The 25,568-nt window shown below is 37.4% G+C and overlaps 1 protein-coding gene across 1 annotated transcript in view; it reads right to left on the minus strand.

Moving 5' to 3' along the window:
• Hmgcll1 (3-hydroxy-3-methylglutaryl-CoA lyase like 1) overlaps nt 1–18,101 on the minus strand; it is a 175,457-nt gene extending 157,356 nt beyond the window's left edge. Inside the window, 2 exon segments of the mRNA XM_087196005.1 lie at nt 546–604; nt 17,858–18,101. Coding sequence (XP_087052131.1) covers nt 546–604; nt 17,858–17,949 — 151 coding nt within the window. The 5' untranslated portion in view covers nt 17,950–18,101.
• Nucleotides 18,102–25,568: the final 7,467 nt, after the last annotated feature.

Raw genomic sequence — 25,568 nt, forward strand, 5'->3', positions numbered from 1 at the left:
GCATTTCAACATTTTTCTATCCTTCTTTAACTATCTAGTGGTATTTGAGAAATGCTGATACTGGGAATATCTACATATATTAGAGTGAGCTGAAAGAAATACACGCACATATAGACAGTATGTTTAATGCCGAATTCTTGGAAGGAATGGAAGATGTTGATTATTTGGCAAAGGGCTCCTGGTCACCTGCCTCCACCTCCATAATCCCTGCCCTCTAGGCATGTATGTTCTGTCCTCCTGGAAGAAGGGGTTAGAATATCAAGAGGTTTGGTCTAACAATGAGAGTAGGTCTTCCTGTCCAAAGTTATGGAATTTGCAAATCAAGTAATTTAAAATAGTCAAACAAACAACTTGGGTTATAACCAGAATTTTAGTTTTAACTGACCACCAAAGTCTTGAGTTATGAACCAAATGCTGGCCACTTGTGCTTCCAGATGGTCTCAGATACAGATTTAACCCTGAAAGAGTTCTGGAAGAAATTTACAACATCCTCTCCTGAGTGGGGTTAATTGAAAAATCCTGGGCCAGTGTCTCTCTAAGGACACTGAGATCTGCCTGTGTACACGAGAGAGACTTTGAAAGGGCTGTGTGGAGGGGTCTGAGTCTTCAGTTGACCAACCTGAGTTACAACCAGCCCTCGGGAACGAATTGAGTTCATAAGTCAGGGATCCACTGCAGCATGTTGAAATGACAAGGACACTCACAGGCAAGCAGAACAAGCTAAGCAATCTAGTGCAAGGCAGATGGAACAAACAGTGTGAGCATTAAGCAGATTTTATCCTGAACAATGCCTTCTCCTACACACTCAATTTTCAACAGTCCCTTTCAGTTCTTATTGTATGGACCTCATATACAAATGCCCTCAATTGTTCCAGGACCTAATTTCTCTGTGGCCCACTCATTACTCCCCTGAGTAGAATAACTCCAAAAAAATTATATGAATATATATATAATATATAAATGCATGATATATACTTTGGTATACTACCATTGACCCAACAGTAATAGCGAGTATATATGTTTATAAATATAAACCTTCATACAAAAACACATTCATACACTAACTGGATAAGAGGGCATCAAATTCAGTGGGTACATATAATAATAAATAAATAAAAACATTTAATAAATAAATAATAAATAACATTTATAGGAACAAATTTACAAGTAATAAATATGTCATTAATGAAAATTAGAGCAATTGAAATCTACAACCACTTGAATATTGTTCAAATTTTTAAATGCTAACTAATAATTTATATCATTTATCTAAAATAATATTTCTATGTGTTTAGGAGGAAAGAATATTTAAGCCAAAATATAGAACACAAAACACACATCCCCTTGATCAAATATAATTATTCTCTGCCACAAGAGTAATACAGATAGCAAAACAATATAAGTTACACTCAGATTTTCTGATTTTCAATTCCTGTGATTTCTACTGTATAAGGGAATTGTACATTTTACTTTTTATGCATACATTTTATTTTCACATATATTTTTCCTTCCTTGGAATTAATAAAATGTTATTACTTTATCACATATCTCAGCACATCTTAAATATTTTAAACTTAATAATAAGTGTTCTTGACATTTACTTTCTACTGTGCCTACTGATGAAGAAATGGAAAATACTGCCAACTACATTATGAATCTGAAGACAAAGGAAGTATATGTGGCTTGATACCAAGTTTTTCATGTATCTTCATCAAAACTAGCTAAATAGGAATTAACACAAAATTGGCAAGAATATTTTTGTTCTCCTTTCCCAATATCTTGAGAAGAATTTGCTGGGCTTCTCACGCTCTGCCTCTTATATCCATTCAAGCTCAAGTACTGTTTACAACATAACAGGCTCCCTCAGCACCTCACTTCCCAAATGGAAGTATACTGAAGTTCTCATCTTAGCAGTGAGGACGTAGGTATTAAAATAACTGTTTTGCCGTTAGATTTTCTTTCTCACACATTATCTTTTTATTGTATGATCATATACAATTTGTTTCATCATCTTGTGTTTCCAGACAACTGACAGAAAAGTGTTGTTCCCTATTTTTTTGAACATTTCATGTCTGATTAATAATAAGTTTTTTTCTGTTTTCATACCAGGGATCGAACTCAGGACCTTGCACTTGAGCTAAATCCCTGGCCCCTAACAATAATTTTTAAAATATTACAATATTACCTCAGCATGAGTTAGTTGACTGAAGTTTTCTTTTTTACTTCATTAAAAAAAGCCCAAAATGTCAGAATAAAATAATGAGAATAAAAATAGTTAATACACTGTGTTATCATTAGCTTCAAAGTAGCTGCTCAGAGTATAAGATGTAGATCAAAAAGATTCTTACAAAGAAGAAGCAAACATATAATAATACAAAACTGAAGTTTTTCTTAATACATTTATTGCCCATACCGTGTTTTACACCACACACTATGGTTTTGGATGGTCTCTTAGAAACAAGAGTAAATATTCAGTTGTTAAAGTAAAGCAAATTGATTCTTTCCAACAGATTTTTTCCACGAATTTTCAATATGTATAGGAAATCTACATGCTCAATATTTGATATAAATGCAACTATATATTTTATATAAATCTGACTCTTTTGATGACTTCAACTGCATTTGCTTTGAGTTTGAGCTACTTATGGAAAAGCAAAGGAAGGATTTATATCACAGAAATTGCCTATAAAGCCATTTACCTGAGGATGGAGAAAAGAGAACAGCTGGTGGTCTAAAACTTTAGAGAAAAAGGAGAAATTCATGAAAAGTTACAAGGAAAAATAGAAAAACTTGAAAGATTTTGAATAACTTGTCTTTGAAGGAAGAGTGATTTATTCATGCATCTTACATCTCAGATAAATGTTGGATCTCAAAATGAATTAATGAAAGGTGAGCTCCATCATCCTAAGCGTTTCTGATCAACAACAGTTTGCTTCCTTAAAGTTGTACTTAGTCTACAATTTGGCTAATGTACCAAAAGGAAAAGATTATCTTAAATTAATATTACATAGTTTTGTTCTTACAACTGAAGTTCTTACTGGTCAATAGACAGGGATGATGTGGTAGAAGAAAAGTGGGCCCTGGAATCTGCCAGGTGAGTGCCCTAGGAAGAGGTTTACTAACTCTCTGGGCTTCCATTTTTTCATTTTGGAAATCAGAATGACAGGATCTTCTTTGTAGAACACTAGGAGTTTAAATTTACTATTTGATAGAGAGTATTTGGTATTATTATTATTGTCATTTTTATGCAATTTCCCAAAGTCTTATTAATGATGCTCTGTTAAGAGTTAACATAGTATTTTGTATCACATATATTTGATTTTTTTCCATGTACAAAGTCCTTGCAAATCTAGAACAAGTATGATAAAATAATACTATTTCCCCTAAATAATATATTTTGATTGAAATGAATGATTGACATTCTATTTAATAAATTGTCACTGTATCTTTCCTACTGAAAGGTCAGCTCCTGTATTGTTTCTTCAAAGAGCAATAAGATTTAAGAGATCTTATCATCTCTGGGGATGAGAATTTATGCAAGCTTTGAGTTACTTCTCCTTAACTCAAATTTTCATTTCAATATTTGCTGGAATATACATTTAGCAGAATTATATTAAATCAAATATTAAAATCTTGTCATAAGGGAATGAGGGGTAAGTGATAGCAGACACTCATGAGTGAAACTCTGAATAGCTACATCTGTTTCTTCACAGGCCTTGAAAATAATCTTTTAAACACAGTCCTAAAACCTAGGCAAATGCATCACCAAATTATCCTCAGCCTTAATGTCTGACCAGGTTCACAACTTTCTGTAAAATATAAGTCTAGATCTGTCTTATATCATTTTAAAAATAAGGGAATTCTCAACCCTTAAATCTAAATTCTCAAAAAGTAGAAATTGTATCTAACAAAAATAAGATTCATATTTTGACTTCGACATTAACCTATGAACAGTTTCTATTTCACAGTGAAATAAATACAGATTGAGTGAAGAATTTCAAAAGTGAATGCCAAACTTTGTATACCCAGTGGGTTACAGATGTAGGAACGTGGCGGCAGTGAGCCACTCTGCTTCCTTCAAGATCCAAAAACATTTGGAAGGAAATCCCAAAGAGAACATGTGTGTCAGACATCTTTCCTTTTGGGGTTTCCTGCCTCATTGTTTGCCAGACTTCCTAGACCTCATTGCTTGTTAATAAAATTCAACAAAAGAACCTTATGAAATGCTGATTTCATAGAGTGAAACTTGCATTACAGGAGTTTTTACTTAGTTGAAGTCTCCTGCCATTTGTATTTCCCTACTTCACAAAATCAAAGGAGCGTGACTTGGAAAGTTACAAGTAGAAGGTGCCATTTGCGGTGCTCGCAGTCTGTAGGAGATGGAGCCAAAACACTGAATCCAGAACCAGAGACCAAATCTTAGACACTGCAACAGTGAGGCTGCTTAACCCTGAGGACACCATTGTACCTCTCAGTGTTTCTGTCCGCCTGCAGGTGGAAAGTCATATGAAAGTGCACGTTACGCTCTATGCAGATTAACTTAATAGAAACACAGAGGAAAAATGGAACAAAAACTGAATTCTAATTTCTTGGAGCTTTACAACAGCAGTCATGAATGGGGGAAATTTTTTTTAACTTTCTTTAGCAGTAGGATTTAAAATTAAACATTATAGATTTAACTGAAAAATAATAAAGAGCTAAAACTAGCAATTCCTGTACTATAAAATGTCTTGCAATCCTCAGAACTATCATTATTTTATCCTTCATGTAATTAGATACATAATCTTACCAATTAAAAGTCAGTTAATTTTGCTCAAAGCAACCAATATTTATACTATTGTATTAATCAGCTTTCCCACTGTTAGAACCAAATACTTTACACCCACAATTTAAAGGAGAAAAGATCTATTTGTCTCATGGTTTCAGAGGATTCAGTCCATGGTTAGCTGGCTCCAATGGAGAAACATCATGGTGAAAGGGCATTATGGAGTGAAGCTCCTCAGGTCGTTGCCTTCAGAAAGCAGAGCAGAGAAACAGCACCACAGAGAGGAGCTGGAGACCACATACAGATCCCAAGGTCATACTTCTATGGTCCGCCCCAGACGTATTTGGAAATGTGCTTCACTAATCCCCTGGGCCACTCCAAAGCAAATCAAGTTGACGATTTACATTAACCATAACATCCCACCCTTTTTCATCTTGATTTCTATACACTTCTCCTTAAACCATACTTAATCTCCAAAGAAACACAATATTAAGCACATAATTCCACCTCACATGATACAACTATCCTGCACAAAACCAAAACATAATATTGCCTACCCCCAGAATCTCAGTAGTCTCAGCATTGCTAAAAAGCCTAAGTCAATGTCTCCTTTGTGCCAAAAGGGAATCTTAACTACAAACTCTTGAAAATTCAAAATGCAAAAAACTGAAACACATGAGAAAATGAAATGGAAGTTCAGAGCTGCAAAAACTGCAAAGACTTAAGGTAACAGAATTATGGGAATAATGTTAAAAACTGTACTTAACATGTATCAATAAATAAAAGGGAACTGAAAATATGAAAAAAAGCAAGTTACATAATTCTAATATGTAACAGTATAGGATAGCTATTCCTATTCCAAAAGACAGTAAGAGGGGAAGAAAAGAATATCAGAACAAAGCAAGACTGAAAGTCATCAGGGCAAACATTAAGTCCTATGGTTCCATGTCCAGGATCCAGGACACATGAAGGAGAGATGGGAGTTCCAGAGGCCTTTGGGTCATGTCCCAGTGGCCTTACTGCTTGCAGCCACATGGCCTCTCTCATGAGCTGTCTCTGCTCATTTCCTGGGGCTTTCTTTAGCAGATGTCTCTTGTTCCTGTTATCTCCAACTTCCTAGGGTCTCCACTGAATCTTCAGCTTTATTTCTGCAGTTTCACACACCTACCTCTCACAGATACACAACCTGGTCTCCCAGGCCTCCCTTTGAAATATGAGTAGAAGTCTCCCTCACTCCACAACTCTCTCCTGTATGCATGCTCAACCATATCATGTAGACTATGCCAAGATCTGCAGCCAGCTTGAATAGTAACCAGGCCCCCTTGGGCTATGACAGCAGCAGCCTCCGAGTTCCTGGATGGGTGAAATGAATCCCAGGGAACAAGTACTTGGAAGGCTCTTTTCAAGCTGGGATCCCAAGAACTCTCTTCTCAGATGAGAAGTTTACACTTTTATACCCTTGAGCCAAGACTTGCTGATTTCTGCTCTCAGGAGATGTTTCTTTTTGTTCCTGTACAAAGTACCTAGTGTCTTTTTAATGATGCTGAACTCTTCAGCAGCCACATCTCTTTTGGCCCAACTTTACATGTGGTTCCTTGTGGAACAAAATTATTCTGTTCTGCTTTTTTTTATTTTTATTTTTTGGTACCAGGGATCAAATTCGGGTCTTTGCGCTGGCGAGGCAGGCAGCAGAACCACTGAGCTAAATCCTCTGCCCTGTTCTGCTTTTTGAGTGCTGATTATCACTGTAAATCTGCTAAAGCCAGGCAGCCATATCCATCCCACAGCCTGAATACTGGACTGCTCTGAAATTTCCTGGGTCAGTGGTGGTACCCTTAATTTCAATTTCCCGGAAAGTCTCAGGACATAGGCAATATATAGATCATTGTTTTTTTGCCAGTGTAACATGCATGGCTTCTGGTCTACTCCACAATTTTAAGTGTCCTGAGTCTAGCCTTTAATGTCCACATTGCTATCAGCATTCTAGTCTTTCTTAGTTCGACCCACAACTGACTAACAGGCTCTACTTACAGCATTCTGGAACTTCTTTAGCTCACTTTCCCAAGCTTTTCCACACTTGTCCAGCAAACAAGTTTCAAAGGCTTCTGAACCACATGATCGGCTATAGTCACAGCAACAGACTCATTCCTGGTTTTTTCCTCCATTAGTAAAATTTCCCATTGTCAGGACCAAATATCTGACACCCATTACTTAAAGGATGAGAGGTTTATTTGGCTTATGGGTTCACAGAATTCAGTCCATGATCAAATGACTCCAAAGTAGGAACAGTATGGCAGAGAGGTGTGGCAGCACAAAGTAGCTTAGTTCATAATGGCGGAAAAGTGAAGCAGGGCAGTGGGGCCAGAGTAGAAAGGGCCAGAGACCAGATATAGTACCTAATGTCATGTCCTCATGACTTACCCAGACACAAGCATAGGACTGCTTTGATCATCTAGGCAGTTGCCAAGCCAATCAAGTTGACAATCCGCCTTACCAATCTCAGCCATGGATATTTACTATAGTTATACTATGTGAACTGTTTACTTTTGCAAACATTTAATGAAGATCTAAATATTTCAGTGTTCTGTATAACAGGAAAAAAAATAGAAACGTGCCCTTTAACAAGACCTCAGTATAGCCATACATTAAAGATTTAATGAAGGGCTATTTCAATCTATTTAACACTGCTTGGTAAGAGATTCTGCATAAATGCAGAAAACAAGGATGGGTCCACTAATCACTATAAAAGAACTGGGGTTGATAGAGAAAGGAAGATTTTATGATAAAAAACACAGTTTCTACATTTATAAAAAGTAAATGAGCACCAATCCTCAAATCAAATTGTAAAAAAATAGAGCAAAATTTTTGAGATAGTGTGTATTGAAGCCAGGGTCTTCTCATTAAGCTACATCTCCAGGCCTTTTTATATTGTACATTGAGACAGGAGCTCACTAAGTTGTCAAGCTGCTGAGGCTAGGCTTGAATTTGAAATCCTCCTGCCTTATCTTTCCACAGTGGTGAGATTACATGTGTATGACACCATGCCTGGCTCATCAAGAAATTTTTATGATCATCTAGCTTTAAATTTTTTCTTATAAGACACAGATTAGATATGCAGATTAATGTAGACAGAGATATAGATTGATGTATCTACACACCCATTCACACTACATGTAGGACTAATTCTCCATGATGTCACTGTATCGATTCTGTACATAATCTTCAATCTTCTTTTTCTGACCAGGAATGCTTTCTATCTATCCAAATTCCACCTGATCCTCAAATCCTGCTCTACCACAAAGTCTACTATTCTCTAATTCCACATGCACTAAATTTTTAAAAAGTGGATAGATTTGTGCTTTTAATTGCAAGAAAGAATTGCACAAAAATAACAAATTAAAAAAGGAATGGAAAAAAAGCTTTTAGCTTTCAAAAGAACACAGCAGTGAAGAATGATAATATAGCCTAGGTAGTTTCCTTGAGATAGAAGCTCTAGTGACTACAATTTTCTTAACTTGCTGTCCCCCTCCCTGCAATGGCCCTCACCATGCTGCATGTATCAGATCGCCAGAATCTAGACTTTCTTCTTACTAGATCAGCAAGAAAAACTCCATTCCTCCTTACAGCTCTGGTCCCTTTATCATGGCCTACAATTATTTGTTTATATTTTTGCTTGTTTGTTTGTCTGCGTTCATGGTACTGGGAAGACATCACACATTCCAAGAAAGTGCTCTACCACTGAGCTATACCTCAGACCTGCATTTTTTTAATTTTTCAGAAAGCTTTTTTTACTGTTACTTGGCATTCATAGAGATTACTATATATAGAATTCTTCTTATACAAAGTCTAGTTTTTTTATGTTTTAGGAATAATATTCACCAACTGATATTTTTTCTGTAAGAAAATATCATAAAAATTTACATAAAATGGTGAGATGTAAGAGACAAAATTAAAAACACCTGAGTAGTCATTTACGTCTGAATTCTGATCATTCAGAAAAAAGAAGCGTGTCCTAATCTGAAGATAGCAAATTTCTGGTAACTTTAAGACAATTTCTTGCTGTCTGAGTGACTACAATTAGGTTGTACAGCTGAGGCTACAGCTCAATGGCACCGTGCCTGCCTGGCAAGCACAAGGTCCTGATTTCAATCCCCACTGTTGAAAAATTATGCCAATGTTCAGAAATGTCCTAGATAGTCTCATTAAAATATTCACATACAATTCTCCATGAAGGATCACAAAAACAAATATTCTTATACATACAAAGGTAATCTTAACATCTGAAATAACCTAATACATGAAAAAAAATAAAGAAGTCCTACTTAAAGACACTCATGTGTACCTACATTCTAAGTGTAATAACAATCAAACAAATTATTGCCAGAGGTTACATTTGACTAACCTGAGCAGTACATACATCTCTTGCCTAGGTTAACAATAGTGAAAAGAACAATAGGAACTAGGCTACCTAAATGTTGCTTTTGTATACAAGGCTGTAAGTAGGCCTGATAATCGCTTTCAAATTCAAATTTCTATTCGTGATTCTGACCAAGAATTGCATGTGAGTGACCAATAATGTCATGGATCCATGCTGTCTAGCCTCCTAGTTGACTAGGGACAATATAAAGAAACAAAACTAAAAGCTAAATGTGGAAGAGGCAAGAAGAAAGGGTCAGGGAAAGTTACAGCACAGACTGAACAAGCAGAAAGAAAGCCAGAGGACTTGGAGGAGCTCAGAGCTAATGAAAAAACAAGAACATAGTGAAGGGGGAGGGAGGGATGTAGAAGCCAGCTGGAATACAGAAAGCAAGGAATACAGGAGCCAACCAAAATCCAAGGACAGAAAGCAGTGAAGATTGAATGGAACAGGAAATTTATTGGAAACCAAGTTGTTTTTCCTTTTGTATCCAATGCAAATCTATTCCAGGCTGAACCCTAGCCTCGCCTCAAAGTAGACAGAAGGGAAGTTGAAACACACAGCCATCTTTTCTTCGTGGACAGGGGCCAGGAACTCTGGAAAGGCTGAAGAAAGAAAATACAATAGGACAGAGCAATAGAGTCTGATAGCAGATACAGGGGTAGAGAGGTTGCAGTAGCATCCAGCACAGTGTTTACAATATTCAGGGAAGTAAAATCAGAGATAATTGGATTCCAACTCAGAGCTATTGAAACACAACTTCAGTACATGTAGTAAACACCTCAGGTGAGGCCTAGGGACAGGAAAGGAAGGACTAGGATAGCACTGAAAAATAGCAGGCTCCAGAGCTGCCTGAGAGCAAATCCTCACTCAGCTCATCAATAGCTGCTGAGCAAAAGCAAGTTTGTCAGCCTTTACGTCCCAAATTTACTAACTTTTTAAATGGATTCTTGTAAACATTCAATGAATTGGGGCCAGGGATTTAGCTCAGTGGTTCCCCCCGGCTGCCTCGCAAGCGGAACAACCCGAGTTTGATCCCCAGAACCAAAAAAAAAAAAAAAAAGAAAAACAAAAAAACAAGATTCAATGAATTATTGCATGTAAAACAAGTAGGTAGTGCCTGGTACATACTGAGTGTTCAGTAGTGGTACCGAGTAGCTCTTGAAATACAAATCTTTTACCAAATAAAATAGTTTAATTAATTAAAAATGAAAGATAGGCAAGAGGCAAAATGCTTATACCTTTTATAAAATACCAAGAATCACAATTCTTAATGGCACAGAAATCAAGCCCACCAGCACCCTGGTTTCTATCCCCAGCCACAGCACGCACAATCTGAAAATTTCCTTTCACAAACCAAAATGTGGCAAGCCTTGACCTAAAGCTTTTTTTTGCATGAGTGCATATAAGTCAATTCAAATAAAAGTTGGCTCCTTGATCTAGAGTTCTTATGCTAGAGAAATGAAAATTCCCTTGAAAAGCAATAAATCTAGTACATGGCTACTGCTGAGACAAACTCACGAAACTGCTGAGACTCATTCATTTGGTAACCTAATTTCACAGTTCTGTTCTCTTAAATCACTTCTCCAATATAATTTCCAACAATCACCTAATCCTTCCATAGAACTTTGCATAGTTCTGTTTCTCCCCTTATGCTAAGATTTACTTCTGGATTTTTTTATGCTTCTAATTAGAAACTCAGCTCTGTAGTTAAAAAGCTTCACTATATTCTCCACCTCTTTACTGAATATCCCTAGTATTTCCTAAAATTTAATGAGACTCTGATGACCCTTGTGGAGGACACCTCGTATAAAGAGACTGCTCAGACCACTGTCCTTTGCTTATGGACTGGAAGTAAGAATGATATCTTTAATTTCTATTACTTCTTGAAGACTCTTACTTGTTTCTATAACATCCCCGATCATCTAGGACCTACATACTTTGGCTATGTTGTCCTTTATCCCAGCTTGATGACTTGTATCCTTCACAGCTCAAGGCCATCAGACTACAGCTCACAATGGTTCCATTAATTCCCAATACCAAGATCATCCCACAGTGTATTCAATGCTCTGGTGGGCCTTCCAGCAGATACTTGTTTTCCAGTAAAATTCATTGGGCTTTTATTCCGTTTCAGCCATTTGCTCATATGATTATGAAATGATCTTATTATTATTTATAATCTCTCATCTAATAAATTCCTGACCACAAACATCTATCCTTTCAATTTTCTAACTTTATTGTATCTATGATCAAATCTTGGGCCTCATGTCAGTATTACAAAAAAGGCTTAGGAACACCCTACTGTCGCCTAAGCTATCAAGTGTCTTATAGCAACAAAGAAGCCTTACAGATGGCAAAGTGCCTAGCACCTGCTGTTTGAAGAATTGTGGTGTAATAATAAAACAGGAGCACTGAAGATGAGTGAGTTCATTCTTTCAAGTACATCTTTTGCTCCAAACAACGGTATTGACTTAAAAATACTTTCAAAAACCATAAACAGACAAAAACATGAGAAATGTAAAAGTGCGTCTGAAGGTGAGAGAAATGACAGAAGACAATAAACATAACAATATTCATACAAATGTAATTAGATATAAATTTTCCAAAGTATAGTGATTAATCAGATGAGCAGCTTCTAGGAGATACATTTAAAGGAAAATAATAGATAAATTCCCATGCCAAACAGAGAAAAACCTAGAATGAATTTACTCATTTATTTATTTATTTGTTTATTTATTTATTTATTTTTATCTGGGCCAGCATATATATGTAAAAACAGATACAAACATATTCATACAATAAGATTATCAATAAGCCTACAAGATGCTTTGAATAATCTCATAAAAGGAAGAAAGTTAGAGAAAGAGAATAGCATGAGAGAGCAGAGAAAGAAAATGAATCAGGAATGAAAACAATCAAAGCAAAAAGTAAAAGATAAGATTTAAAATGCTGATCAGTGAATGCTACAACACTGATAGCAAGAAGTTCTGGTGAGCCATGGCACAGTAAAGTGACTATGAATAACAATAATGTATGCACATATAAAAAGGCAGAAGAAAGGATTTTAAAGTTTCTTTTTAATATTTGAGGAGATAGATATATTTAGCCTTTTAACATTATTTACAATATATCAAACATCAAATGGAACAAATATTTTGAGTTCAGGTCCCAGTACAGAGGAGAGATCCTAGTAAAAACCCTAGTTTCAATTAAGATTTCTGAAGGGCTACGAGATAAAAATCAGGATGAAAAGAAAATGTTAAGCCCTCAGCAACAAAGTAGAACCAACTGCACACAGCTATGTAAGCATCTCATGGGCTCAAGGTCAGTAATATCTACACTGAACACTTGCCAAAAACAAAAGAAATCCTTTCTTGCAAACAATAGTATCATATATTCAGAGCCTCAAATTATATCATAGTTCATGGTATGTGTCCAACATACAATCTAAAGTTACTTCTAGGAGTAAGACACATGAACATACTGACTGGAGATGTGGAATATTGAAGTTATCAGACACAGAATTTAAAGTAACTCTGATAAATAATGAAGAATTCATGAGACAGAGACTTAAGACATAGAACTAATCCAAACTCTACAAAATCACATAGAAATACTTATCTCAATATTAACAATTAAATTAGATTAGCACCCATTAGACAATGCTGAAGAGTACATTAGTAATAGGTGAGAAGAAAATATTCAGACAACATGGCGAGCAAAGCAAGAAGAAAAATACAAAAAGAAATGTAAGAAAGCCAATAAGCATTGATTCATAGATCTAAGAATTGCTGCAAACCATTAGCTAGACAAATAAGCAGAAAATTATATCTAGACAAACTATAGTGTATGATTGGAAACCAAAAATAGGAAGAAAGTGAAAGACACAATATTATCAGATAAAAACAAAGCAAATAGCTGATTTTATCTTTTTTAGCTTTCCAATGTTATTCACTGAGAAATCTGCACTGTTTCTTTTTCCTTTTTTTTAAATTAGTGTCTGTATGTGATACATAATAATTACATTCACCTTAGGAAACTGGTATGTATACATGTATTTTAATTATACTGCTGTCATGTATTTTAATTAAACACATACTCAATGTTCATTTATAGTTATGAACATTATATATGTCTCTGCATAAATACACATATCTATAATATCAAATAAAGTAAAAATAAAGAAAGAAATCATCCTTGCAAATTTTTAATATAGAAAATATTGAATTAAGTACTTCTAGCTGAAAGAAAATAGTCTCAGATGTAAGAATGGAGATGAAAAACTGAATGAAGAGCAAAGGAAAGGGAAAAATATTGCATAAATACGAACAGATACTGACTTTGCATGCAAATATACTTCGCAAATATAACCTACAGAGAATGAATATATATCACAATAAAAATCAAACATCAGAAGGCTGTAAACGAAGTTAAAGTGTTATATTTCCATTTTCAGTAAACTGTACTTGTACTAGTCTATATCATAGTTTAATTAATCAAAATTGTGTGTTGGTGTCTTATAGTTAGCAATTAAGAGAACAATAACTAATTAACAGGTCAATGTGAAGGAAAAGGAATAATAAAAATACAATATTCCAGAAGAAGCCAGAAAAGAAGAAAAAGGGGGAATAGAAAGAATGCAATACTAAATAAATAGAAAACAAACAGTGAGATAGTAGTTTGTTTTTTTTTCCTTAAGCCTGATTCCCACTTGTCCTAAGGCATTGGATATATGTACCAAGAGCTACACGGTTGCAAACTAAAAGAGAATAGTTCCATATTTCATTAAACTCAAAAAGAAATATAATATATTTAGGTTAAATTCCAGAGACTCTTTAGTACTAAAGAACTTTACTTTGAATAATAAATTTTGCTGAGAGCAAAATAAAGGATCCAGCTTCAATGAAAAATAACTTGAAATTAAACCTCAAAAGCTATAAAATTGTATTTTTAGAAATTTAATAAGCTTGAAACTGTGTTTGTAATAGAATTTAGATCTTTGGAAATTCTATTTTTGCAGCAAGACATTAATATATGAAGATACTTAGCTACTGAAAGTCAAAGAATTGCCTAACCAAGAACCTCACATTGAACTGAAACTGAGACACACTAATTAAATCAGCTTGATCATATCCATCTGAGCACAAAGTACTTTTGTACAATTGTACTTGTATTTTCTGCACAAAAATAAACAACCCCCTAAGAAATAGTTTAATCACAGAATAACTAATCTTAATGTATTTGTCTATCAAGATGGGCATGGTGGTACACTCCTGTAGTCTCAATATTCTGGGAACCCGAGGCAGGAGGAGGATTACAACTTCATGCCCAACAAGGACAATTTATTGAAACACAGTCTCAAAAAAAAAAAAAATTAGAAAGGGTGAGGGATTTAGGGATGTAGCTCAGTATAAAGTTCACAGGTTCAGGAGAGAGAGAGAGAGAGAGAGAGAGAGAGAGAGAGAGAGAGAACATCAGCAAATATGCACTGACCCAAAGAATACTGACTCAAAGAAATTAATTATTCTCCGCATCAACCCTTTTTATAAGACACTAAATAGTTAAACTTCAAAAGTAGGTATGTCTATTTATAAATGCACACATACAATATTTACTTTCACCTTAATAATATATCAAGGATATATAGGTATGTTGAATGTACAAACTAAAATTTTAAGGTCTAGCAAGCTATTGCATGCACAAAATTGCAGAATAAATTTGTCCTGTAAAAAGATTATGATTCTTCACCTTCTGTTGCACAGCTCAGCATTCTTTGAAAATATAGTACTTCTATTTATTCCAACTGCAATCAAAGTACTCCACATCACACAAGTGTCTCTACCACTCCTCACAATGGAGACTGACATAAGTTCTTTGCTGTCTTTTCACAGCCTCCAGAATCCATGTTCATCTATCTCCCCATCAAAGCTGGACAGGGTTCATGCCCTCATTCTCATTGATTCTGCACTTGCGTAACAAGTACAGATCATAGTTTGGGACTTTCAATCATTGTTTGGGACTTTGAACAAATGCTAAGAGTTTTTAAAGTATGTGATATATATGTCCTAAAAAGGAAAATGGTCATACATTTGTTCACTCATCAAGTATGTATCAGTCCCTAAAATCTAACCAGACATTTTGTTAGGTACTAAGAGGCCAGTGATGGATTACTTTCTTGTTCTTACTGTACTCAAAGTCCTGCAGGGAATTAAGCATCGAATAATCACAAAAATAAATATATAATCCATATATATATAGAACAAACAGGATAGTATGTAATAAAAGTATAACAAATGTTTCAGGCCCTTACAGTCTGGAAAAGATTTCATGAGAAAGTCACATTCAAATTGGGAGCTGAAGGATGAATAAAATTGATTATTTGAAAAGATTCAGAAGAAAAAACAAAGAAAGGCCAGAGAAAACATGATTTACTGAGAACTCGGGGAAGGCTGTTGTGGATATCCTGGTAAGAGTACAAGAGAATACTTGAAGATAACATTGCTGAGATATAACAATGTTTTAAAATGGTCTTTTGACCAGTCTAGGTCACAGAGAACCCATTAAAAGTTTTTTGTCTATTCATAAAAGCAATGAGAATTCCCAGATGGCTGTGAAAGACTGGGATAGCATGACTCTGTTTGAAATAGAGAACATTTCTGAACTAGCTATAAAGACACATGAACAATGAGGAGACTACTGCAACAATCCAGGCATCCGTGACAGGTAATGCCATTTTAAAACTGGTGGTAGCAGGAAAGTTGGATGAGTCTGGAAACATTGCAAGAAATGAAATGAAAGACTCTGTGCTACTTTGGGTGTAGGGGAAATGAAGGAAAAGGAACTTTGGGTTTCCATTCCCTGCCATGGGAAATTCTGTAGAAAGCTTAGGGTGAAAGGAAGGACAATATGAACGCAATTTTGTAGACATTTAGTTTGAATTGTTTCTGAGCTACTCAAGAGATAATACCAAGTGATTAGTAGAACACTGGGACTTCTGGTAAGAGAGAGAAAGGTGGAAACAAAACTCTGGAGGAGCCTTATCTACAAACAGGGACTGACTATGTGTGTGGATAAAAAAAATAGCAAGCAGATTAGAAGCAGACTGGAGGAACTAGACAGACGAAGGCCACCAGGCCTGCCAAGGAGGGCAAGGAGCCAAAGAGGTGGGGTTTAGAGTACTACAGGTGTGTGAGAACACAGGCTAAGGGAGATCAGGTGCAGAGCCAAGGGTTAGGTGTCAGTGCCGCTGTGAGCTCAAATAGGATGAAACACAAAAAATTACAATTCAACAGGATTGGAACAAAACAGAGTTATTTATAAGATGCCAGAGAACACAGAGAAATGAGTTAATTTTAAAGGGAGAGAAGAGTTGGACTCCCAAAAAGGGGAGTTTTAAACTGTATTTGAAGGGCTGGGGATTTAGCTCAGTGGTTCTGCTGCCTGCTCCACAAGCGCAAGGACCCAAGTTTGATCCCTGGCACCAAAAAATAAAAAATAAAATAAAATAAACTGTATTTGAAGACTGAATAGGAGTTCTCCAGGCAAAACAATTGAGGGGTAAAAAGGCAATATTTCTCCAGGAAGGAACAAAAACTCTGCACTAGGCTGATGGGGGTCCCCAAATCCGTTTCTCCTATTCCTTGATCAGGTGAATCAGGAAGAGTTTTTCAACCCGCACTCAGAATTCAAAACAAGAATAACTAAGCACTCACAGGGCCCCTCCCTTTTGACTTTTTGCTTTGGTTTGTTTGTTTGTTTGGTAACATGGATCGAACTCAGGCCCTTGTGCTTGCTAGGCAGGCAGCAGCACCACTGAGCTAAATCCGCAGTCCCCTTTTGACCTATTTTGGAATTTACATAGCAATTGCCACTATTGTTTAATAGTTTGTGAAATTTTAAATTTTATGCTTTTTGGCTTGGGGATTTAGCTCAGTGGTTCTGCCTGGAAAGCACAAGGTCCCGGATTCGATCCCAGGTACCAAAATAAATAAATAAATAAATAAATTTATGCTCTTTAAAGGAAACTTAAATTTCCTTGTGTATTTTCTTCATTTATCATACCCTTCTGGTTGAAAGTGCATTAAATCACAAGGATACTAAGTTTGTTACTGTCTTTATCTGGGAGTTAAATAAAGCAGGAATGCAATTTACCCTGCAATAGCTCCTATGTACAATTTAATTCAAGTTTTCTCGTCTGTTGATGCACGGGTACATTCGGGATAATAAAATATCTGGTGGATAACTTCATGCTACCCTGTCTTCCTAACCTTCTACATTGGCTTCGTTTCCTTTTTCTGCCTCCCATTTGACCTCTGTGTAGCGCAGTTGGAGGAGGGAAGACAGAACAGGGGCGGTGTCCTTTAAAGAACGTGTGTGGATGTAACTGCATGAGATAAAACATCTCTCCCGGGGAAATCAGAGGGAAAGCGGTGTCCTTTGGCTCCGGCAGGTGGTCACGGATGGGGATGCCCTGGATGATCTCAGGGCGTGTCTGCTCCTTCAGGGGATAAAGATGAGGGCCGCTCTTCCAGAAGGGCCGCCCACCGGGATGGAGCTGCCACCCGGGAAGGTGGCCCGGGGTGGGTCCGCGGTGACAAGGCGGGAGGAGGCACACAGAGGCGGTGGGGACACCCTCGCTTCAGGGGACGTGGGGCGGTACCTGCGCAGAGCCAAGCGCCCCTGCCTCGGGATCCCCGATCCAGAGATGCTCCCGCAGCAGCTGCTGGTAGCTGAGGCAGTGCTTCACGGCGGAAGGCACCTTCCCCATGGGGAGGTCGGGCGCGGCGACGGCTGGGGCCTGCGGGGACCGTGCGGACGGGAGCACGACGACGGCGGCGTCATGGGCTGTGTGCGGGGACCGCAGAGGCCCGGAGCCCGCACATGCAGGGCCGAGGCGCTGGGCCCGGGAGGTCTCTGCGTCCTCGCTGCTCGCCGCCGCCCCACCTGACTCCGGGGTTGGGTGGAGCGGGGCCGAGGGAGACGCAGCGCCGAGGCTTGGCCTAGTGCCGGGTTTCTTCAGCCCAGCCAGGTTCACCCACAGTCCACTGTGAGGTTACAAGAGATGATCGCTGCTTTATAACAATAAACCCCATTTTTTAAAAATAGAGGCAGTATGCTAGGTTAAAACACACAAACAGCCTAATAATCAAAAAGCTGAGGTACAAGGACTAAATTGAGGGAGATGTCAGGTGTACGTTGGCAGGAAAATAATCAAGGAGTTGGTGCTGCAAGTCAGACGCTGAAATGGAGATGAGTTTTTAAAAAAGACAAATGGCACCAAGTTATTGAGCTCTGAGAGCTAGATGCATTGGAAAGGAAAATGTGAAAAAAGTGCTCAGGGTACTGGAATTGGAGAAGTGCTTGGTGGGAAGGGACTGGGCCTGTCCTGAAGCCCAACAACCCCTGGATTCACACCCCCTCCTACGCAGGCGGACCTGGATTGTCCGGCTGCTGGACGCCTTGGCATGGGCCCCGCACCTGCAACTGAACTGCAGGTTTGCCAGGACCGGCTGCAGACCCGGCCAGCGCCCGCATCCACAGCTACCAAGCGACCCCACTGTTTTCAGCCCAAATGTAAATCCAGAACAGACAGATGAACACAGTTACATAACACATAAAGATGTCCAAAGGTTACCATGTGAAACAGTAGAAACACATTTAGAAGGAATTTACTATCCAGGTAGATATATATATACACACATATATATATATATATACACACACATATATATACATATATCATTACCACTTCTATGAGTGGTAAGATTTCTACTAATAATAGAAATAAAGGGTTAAGAGAAGAAAGTCAAAGAATGGGAGAGATATCAGGAATTGTTCAATGGGAACAGCACCAGAAAGGGAAGAGAGGACAAAGCAATCTTATACACAGCTTTGACCAAGGAAACATGAAGATGTGTGATTATTGGTCACCTTTAAAACCTCTAAAGCTCCAAAACCCCAGTTATTATTGACTTGAGCATGACTGTTTATAGGTAGATATCCACAGACATTGCATGTCGTTTTTGGCAGAGCTCAGCTGCTAGTCAATTTGCCCCCAGGATTGAAATGGTGACCCAGGTTGCATAATGCCTGTTACCATATTTTCTAGTTCTATTTTAATTCTCTAATAGGGAACATGATATTTGAAAAAAATTACAGAGACTCTATTTGAACAACTCTAATTTAGCAAAATGTTTCATAATGGGAATTAATTATTCAAAACTGCAAAAGTTTTGACAATTAACATTCAAATGTCTAAATTTGGAGACTGAGTTCTAAGACAAGACAAATATCATGAGTCATTTCTATGAAGATAAAGAACATCTAGAAATAAAATGTACTGCTTAATAATGTTCTAAATTACCAGTCTTAAGAATTTCATATTCCATTAGTTTATGATAGTGATACTTTTTTTTACAGGAAAACCATATAAATACATAAATGTGTTTGAAAGTTTGTTTGAATGCATTTCACATGAAAAATGCTATATCTCCAAATTTTAAACTAAAATTCCTATAAATATTAAAATTTTGGCCAATAGAAGACCAAATATCTTAAGAACATTTAAACTAATGAATAAAAGGGAGTGACAATGATGTGCTTTCACTAGGAGTGAAGTTAATGTTAAATCATGAATACTTATAATTATTAAATTTTAATAGCTCGTGCTCTTGTACTTAATATTAGTGCACAATTTACTCTTTATTATAAAGGGGTTAAGGGAAGAAATGGCAGGGAATGTAAGACATATCATGCAGATTTATTTTAATAATGGGTATTGTGAAGATGTACTCTTATTTTTAAGGCTGCAAAGCTGTAGTCAAAGTGAAGATAGAGCTAAACTTTGTGAAATGTATTGTATGGTAAGAAACTTGGGCTCCATCAGAACAGTAAAGAAATCACTTGTTTAAAAACCACAGAGCTGTTTACTGCCATATCCTAATTCAGTAAGCTCTACTACTCTCATTTCATCATATGACAAAACCACTTTTATTCCCTTCCATTTCAGATGTTTCACTATAAGAGGATATGAACATGCAAAGCAAATTAAACTGTTGAAACATTTCAGACCACCTACTTACCTCCTTCTTCTGATACAGCCTTGTCTCCGAACTACATGTCTTTAGAAGGCATCGTCATCATGCCCTCGGAAAGAGCCTAAGAGCTGACTTAGCTGAGTAAGAAGCCAGCCATGCAGGTTATACAATAAACTTGTGGAAGGTCTGTAGCTTTTGTTTAATTATCTGTAAAAGGGTAATGATAACAACTTCCAGTGATTACAAAAATCAATGAACTAGAATATATATTCAACATACAGTTTTTGGCATGGACTAGGCTCACAACAAATGTTGGCTATTATTAATCTAGTAGCCCAGTTTTCTCTTTTATTTTGTGTTCTGCAATATATATCACATGGACCGTGTATTAGATATTTTCCTTTCACTTAGACAAAATACTGGCATCTGCAACTTAAAAAAGAAGAGGTTTTTTTGACTCATGATTTTAGAGAGTTCAGAACATTACTGTAAGGCAAAAATGCATGGTGGAAAGACAGGACGGAGGAAAGCTCTCGACCCATAGCTGCCAGGAATCTGAAAGAGAGAAGAGGAGCCAGGGACAATATTAAGCCCTTCCAGGTTATGTCCTAGGTGACTCACCTCTTCCAATTGGGCTTGCTCTCTCAACAGCGCATTTCACATGTACTCATTTAATGAATTAATCCACCGATGAGTATAGCTAATCCAAGATCCGGTCACCTTTGGGAAGCCCCATCTGTGAACACATTTTAGGAAATATTTTAGATCTAAAACATAACATTCTACTCCTAGCCCCGAAAGGCTCACATCCATCTTATTATGGAAAGTTCATTAACACATCTGTAAAAGTCTCCAAAGTTTCAGCAGTTCCAGCATTCCTGCAAAGTCCAAGTCCAAAGTCTCACCTGGGACTGGAGGCAAACCCTTAGCTTTGAGCCCCTGTAAAAATCAACAAGAAAATTAAACACTTCCAACATAGGACAAACATTGCAATTCAAAAAAAGGAGGAATAATGGGATAGGAAGAAATTGGACCAAAGGAAAAACAGAACCTAAAAAGGCAAGCCTTAAATCCTGTAGCTCTTAGACAGTTGCCCATTACAGCTCACATGGCCTCCCTTTTAGGCTGGCCCTGTTCATTGGCTGCAGCTTTCCTCAGTAGATATTCCACATTGCTGGTATCTCCAGTATCCTGGGTTTCTCATTGCACCTTTGGCTTCATTCCCACAGTTTTATCCATCGCCTTCTCAGGGTCACATTGCCTGACCTCCCAGGCCTTCCTTTGAAATTTAGGTGGAAGCTTTCATGAACCCACAACCCCTGGGATGATGCCATGGTTGCCTCTGCTAGGTCCCCTGGAGCTATTGCTTCAGAGGCCTCTGAGAGCATGGATGGTTGAATTTAGGGATACTCTTCGCAAGGTGCCTGAGTGAGCAGACAACTGCCAGGATCTCTTCCCAAAGGAAAAAGTGTTTTAAACGAGTTTACTCTTTTATGCACTTGAGCTTAGCTCATAATAAGTGGGGTCTGACCAATTCCTGGAAAGCCCTGAAGACATCTTTCCTATTGTCTCAGTGCAGAGTAGTTGGCTTTTTGTTTATTTATTTTTTAATGGCACTACTCTTTTCAGCAACTGCACTCTGCTTGGCTCTAACTTTACAGGTGCTTCCACATCTTTCAAATCTGCTTCTTTTGCGGGTAGGGGTTGGGCAGTGGTACTGGAGATTGAATCCAGGACTCAGAACCTTCACACTGAGCTACATCCTCAGTGCTTTTTTATTATTATTTTTGACAGAGGGCCTAAGACACTAAGTTGCCCGGGCTAGGCTCAACTTGCAATCCTCCTGCCTCAACCTCCCAGAATCCTGACATTACAGGTCAATTCTGCTCTTTACTCCTGATTCTTACTATAAATCTGACTAAAGCAGCCAAGAGTAACTATGCCACAGCCTGAACTTTGGGATGCCTTGAATTTTTTTTCAACCAGATTATTCTCCTATCCTTAAATTCAACCACATATAGTCTTAAGACATGGACAAAATAGACAAAATGAATATAAATTCTTTGACAAAATGTAATATACATGGCCCCTAATTAAATTTCAATAGAATCTTCATTCTTATTTGAAATCTCATGAACTTGGCCTTTACTGCCTGCACTCCTATCGGCATTCTGGTCTTCTGAGTTTCCAGCAGAACTGCCCATCAAGTTTATTTCATGGCATTGTAGGGCTTATCTGGTGTATATCTCCGTATCTTTCCAAACACTCTCTAAAAACCAATTCCAAAGATTTCTGACCCATGTTATCAGGTACTGTCATAGCAACAGCACTCTCATTACCAATTCTCTATATTAGTAACTTTCACATTATTGAGACAAACTACCCGCAACCTGCAACTTTGGCAGTTTCAAAGGGTTCAGTCCATACAAGGCCAGCTGGTTCCAACGCAAAAACTACATAGTGTAAGGACATGTAGAAGAAAGGTGCTCACTCCATGGCTGCGAGGAAGCACAGAAGAGATGGGAACAGCCCCTCCAGGACATCGCCCTAGTGACCCACCTTCTCTCATTAGGTCTCACTTCCTAAACAGCACATTCATCTATGGACTCATAAATTTTTCGATCTAAACTATAATAGCCTACTAATTTTTTGAAAGTAAACATTTGATCAACAATCCTTATCCTATACTCAGAAGATATCTATAACTTTGGCAGAAAAGTTGTGTTTCTTAAAATGGCACATTTAATTTTTATGATGAGACCCTTAGTTACCTTTCCAGTCTCAATTCTTACCTACTTCCTAAACTTACCCTTAAAAAAATGTGTGACTCCCAAAGGGCTCACTAACCCTGTGTTCTATCAGTGTAATTCTTTTCCTTGTTATGAAAACTTTGGGAAATAGAAGAAATATATGAAGATATCAATAAAGTCACCCATTATTCTAATTTTAGAAATATTTTAAAAGGGGCTGGGGATTTAGCTCAGTGGTTCCAGTGCCTGCCTCGCAAGCTCAAGGACACAAGTTTGATCCCCGGTACCGAAAAAGAAAAAAGAAATATTTTAATATATATTTTCAGAGAAATTTCCCAAATATGCTTTTTATTTGATTTAGTTCTTTAAATGCCTCTTTCATGTTGACTTAGATTCTTTAAAAATTTGATGCTAAAAACTATACAATATCCTACGTACATAATGGGAATCATTTATTGCCACAGACCGATCCTGAAGATGGTCTTTCGCCTCCTCTCTACTCCCTTTCTATTTCATAGATTAGATAGTCAGACAGTCTTGACTAATATTGTAGACCCTGGATGGCACAACCCCAGGAGACATCTACACTATGTATCTCTTTCTGTGCATGCCCCAATCACTCATTCCGCGTAAGCCACCACGTGGGCCACGTAGCACTATTTGGCCGCCTTCTCTTCCTGTTTGCCTTCTACTATAAAGAGCGGGTGATGCTCCAGGCGGCCATTAGCTCCTCAGGCTATGGTTCCTCTTGGTCCCAAACTTCAAGAATGGTCACTGGGCCAAGGATTTAGCTCAGTGGTGCCACCGCCTGCCTCGAAAGCACAGGGTCCCAAGTTTAATCCCCGGTACCAAAAAAAAAAATGAAAGAAAGAAAAAGAATAGGCCTGTTTTCTTCATTTCTTCTTCACCTCCCACCGCTTTCCCCGGACCCTACTCTGTGCAGGTTGTGGCCATTTATTACAAAATAATAAATATAAAGTATTAGTTCTTTTTTGAGAGAGAAGCAGGTAGCTAGCATATTATCATGTAAATATTTTTATAAATATCTAATCTTCCAAAGTAGCAAGGCAATGTAAATTCTGCAAAATTATTTTGTTTCAATTTCTCTTTATATTTTTAAAGAAATTTCTGCTTCTAATATTCAGTATTTACTTATATAAATGGTAATTTGCTTATCTTTGATGAAGGTTATGTCTTGTTTTCCTATGAGAATCTTCTATGAGATACTGGAACATCTCTAAAAAATGTTTTTGTGTTTTCCTGTCTAATGACTTTGGTTTGATGGCATGTGCTTTTAGTTTTCTTTCAGGGATTTGAGCTCTTACTCAAATCCAGGTGCACTTTCGCCACTCCCCATGTATAGAACGTCCTTTTGAGACCAATACAGTAATAATTCATTTGCCAATCACTTCTCCTTGCAAACAATTTGGTTCACAAACAAAAACGTTCAAAATTTTGTTTCTGTTACAAACTCTGAATTGGGTGACAAACATGACTGTGGCTATCTCCCTCACAAAACACAGATGGAGCCATCTTCCCTCAACCTATAAAACAAATTAAGTTTGTAAGCTGAGGTACCACTGTAATTTACACCACAGTTCAAAGAACTACCAGTTCACACACAGCCATTGCCTTAGATGTACCTTCCTATGTGGTGCTTGAAACCTTAGATCCTGGCTACAAAGGTCTGTCCCCTCTTTTGAGCTTTTTCACATCAGTTGGCCCCTGGATATGTTGTTGATGTCAGTATTTGAGGGAAGATAAGGAATCTCTCAGATCAGCTTAGTCTTTCATGTTTACCAGAATTCTGACTTGATTTTTTCTATGATTATTAAATTTGTTCCATATTTTGTAGATTGGATAACTTCTAAAACAGTAAAGATGGGAATTAAAAGATGCTAAATTAAGAACACAGCATTTAATTCAGAGACCCCAAGAACCAGACAATGTACCTTTCCTGCCTTCCCGAATCTATAAATAACTAGACTGAAGCCACTTACTCATTTCCATCCTTTTCCCTCCCTTCTTTATATTAAAATGACCACAATAAATTACAACTGTGTGTGTTGTCTTTATCCTAAACCAGGACTCTCAAACAGAATGAAGAAGGTTTGTGTTTTAAACTAGGTAGACTGATTGTATCAGTTCTCTCAAGTGGCAAGTACTTGAGTGAGAAGGATCCAGTTATAAAGGGTCGACATCTTGTGATCTCTTTGGTGTCAAAGATGGCCATACATAAGTCTGTATAATACAGCATGAATAGAATCAGAAGCAAGGGAAAAATCAAAATTCTCGTAAGTGCCAAACTGGAATGTAGCCAAGCTACCTACTGGGTAGAGATCAAAGAGACATATGGTGAGTCCCAAACAATGATGCCATGTAACTTCAGCAAATATCACAAGAGTAATGTGCTTCAGATCTAACAATGGAAAGGAAGAACAAGAACAACTGGGAGATCAATACTGGATAATACTTAAGGAAAGCAAAGCTTTCATCATCTGAGTTTTATTGCTGAAAAATTTAGATAATTTCTCACATATGTTATGTCTGGCTGATTTAAATTGATAGGAGGGATAACAGAGTGTTTAAAATGTTTTTGG

This window comes from Heterocephalus glaber, unplaced genomic scaffold (genome assembly GCF_053883595.1).
Source record: "Heterocephalus glaber isolate CG9 unplaced genomic scaffold, H.glaber_assembly_v1.0 deba00001610, whole genome shotgun sequence".
NCBI classification, from domain to species: domain Eukaryota; kingdom Metazoa; phylum Chordata; class Mammalia; order Rodentia; family Bathyergidae; genus Heterocephalus; species Heterocephalus glaber.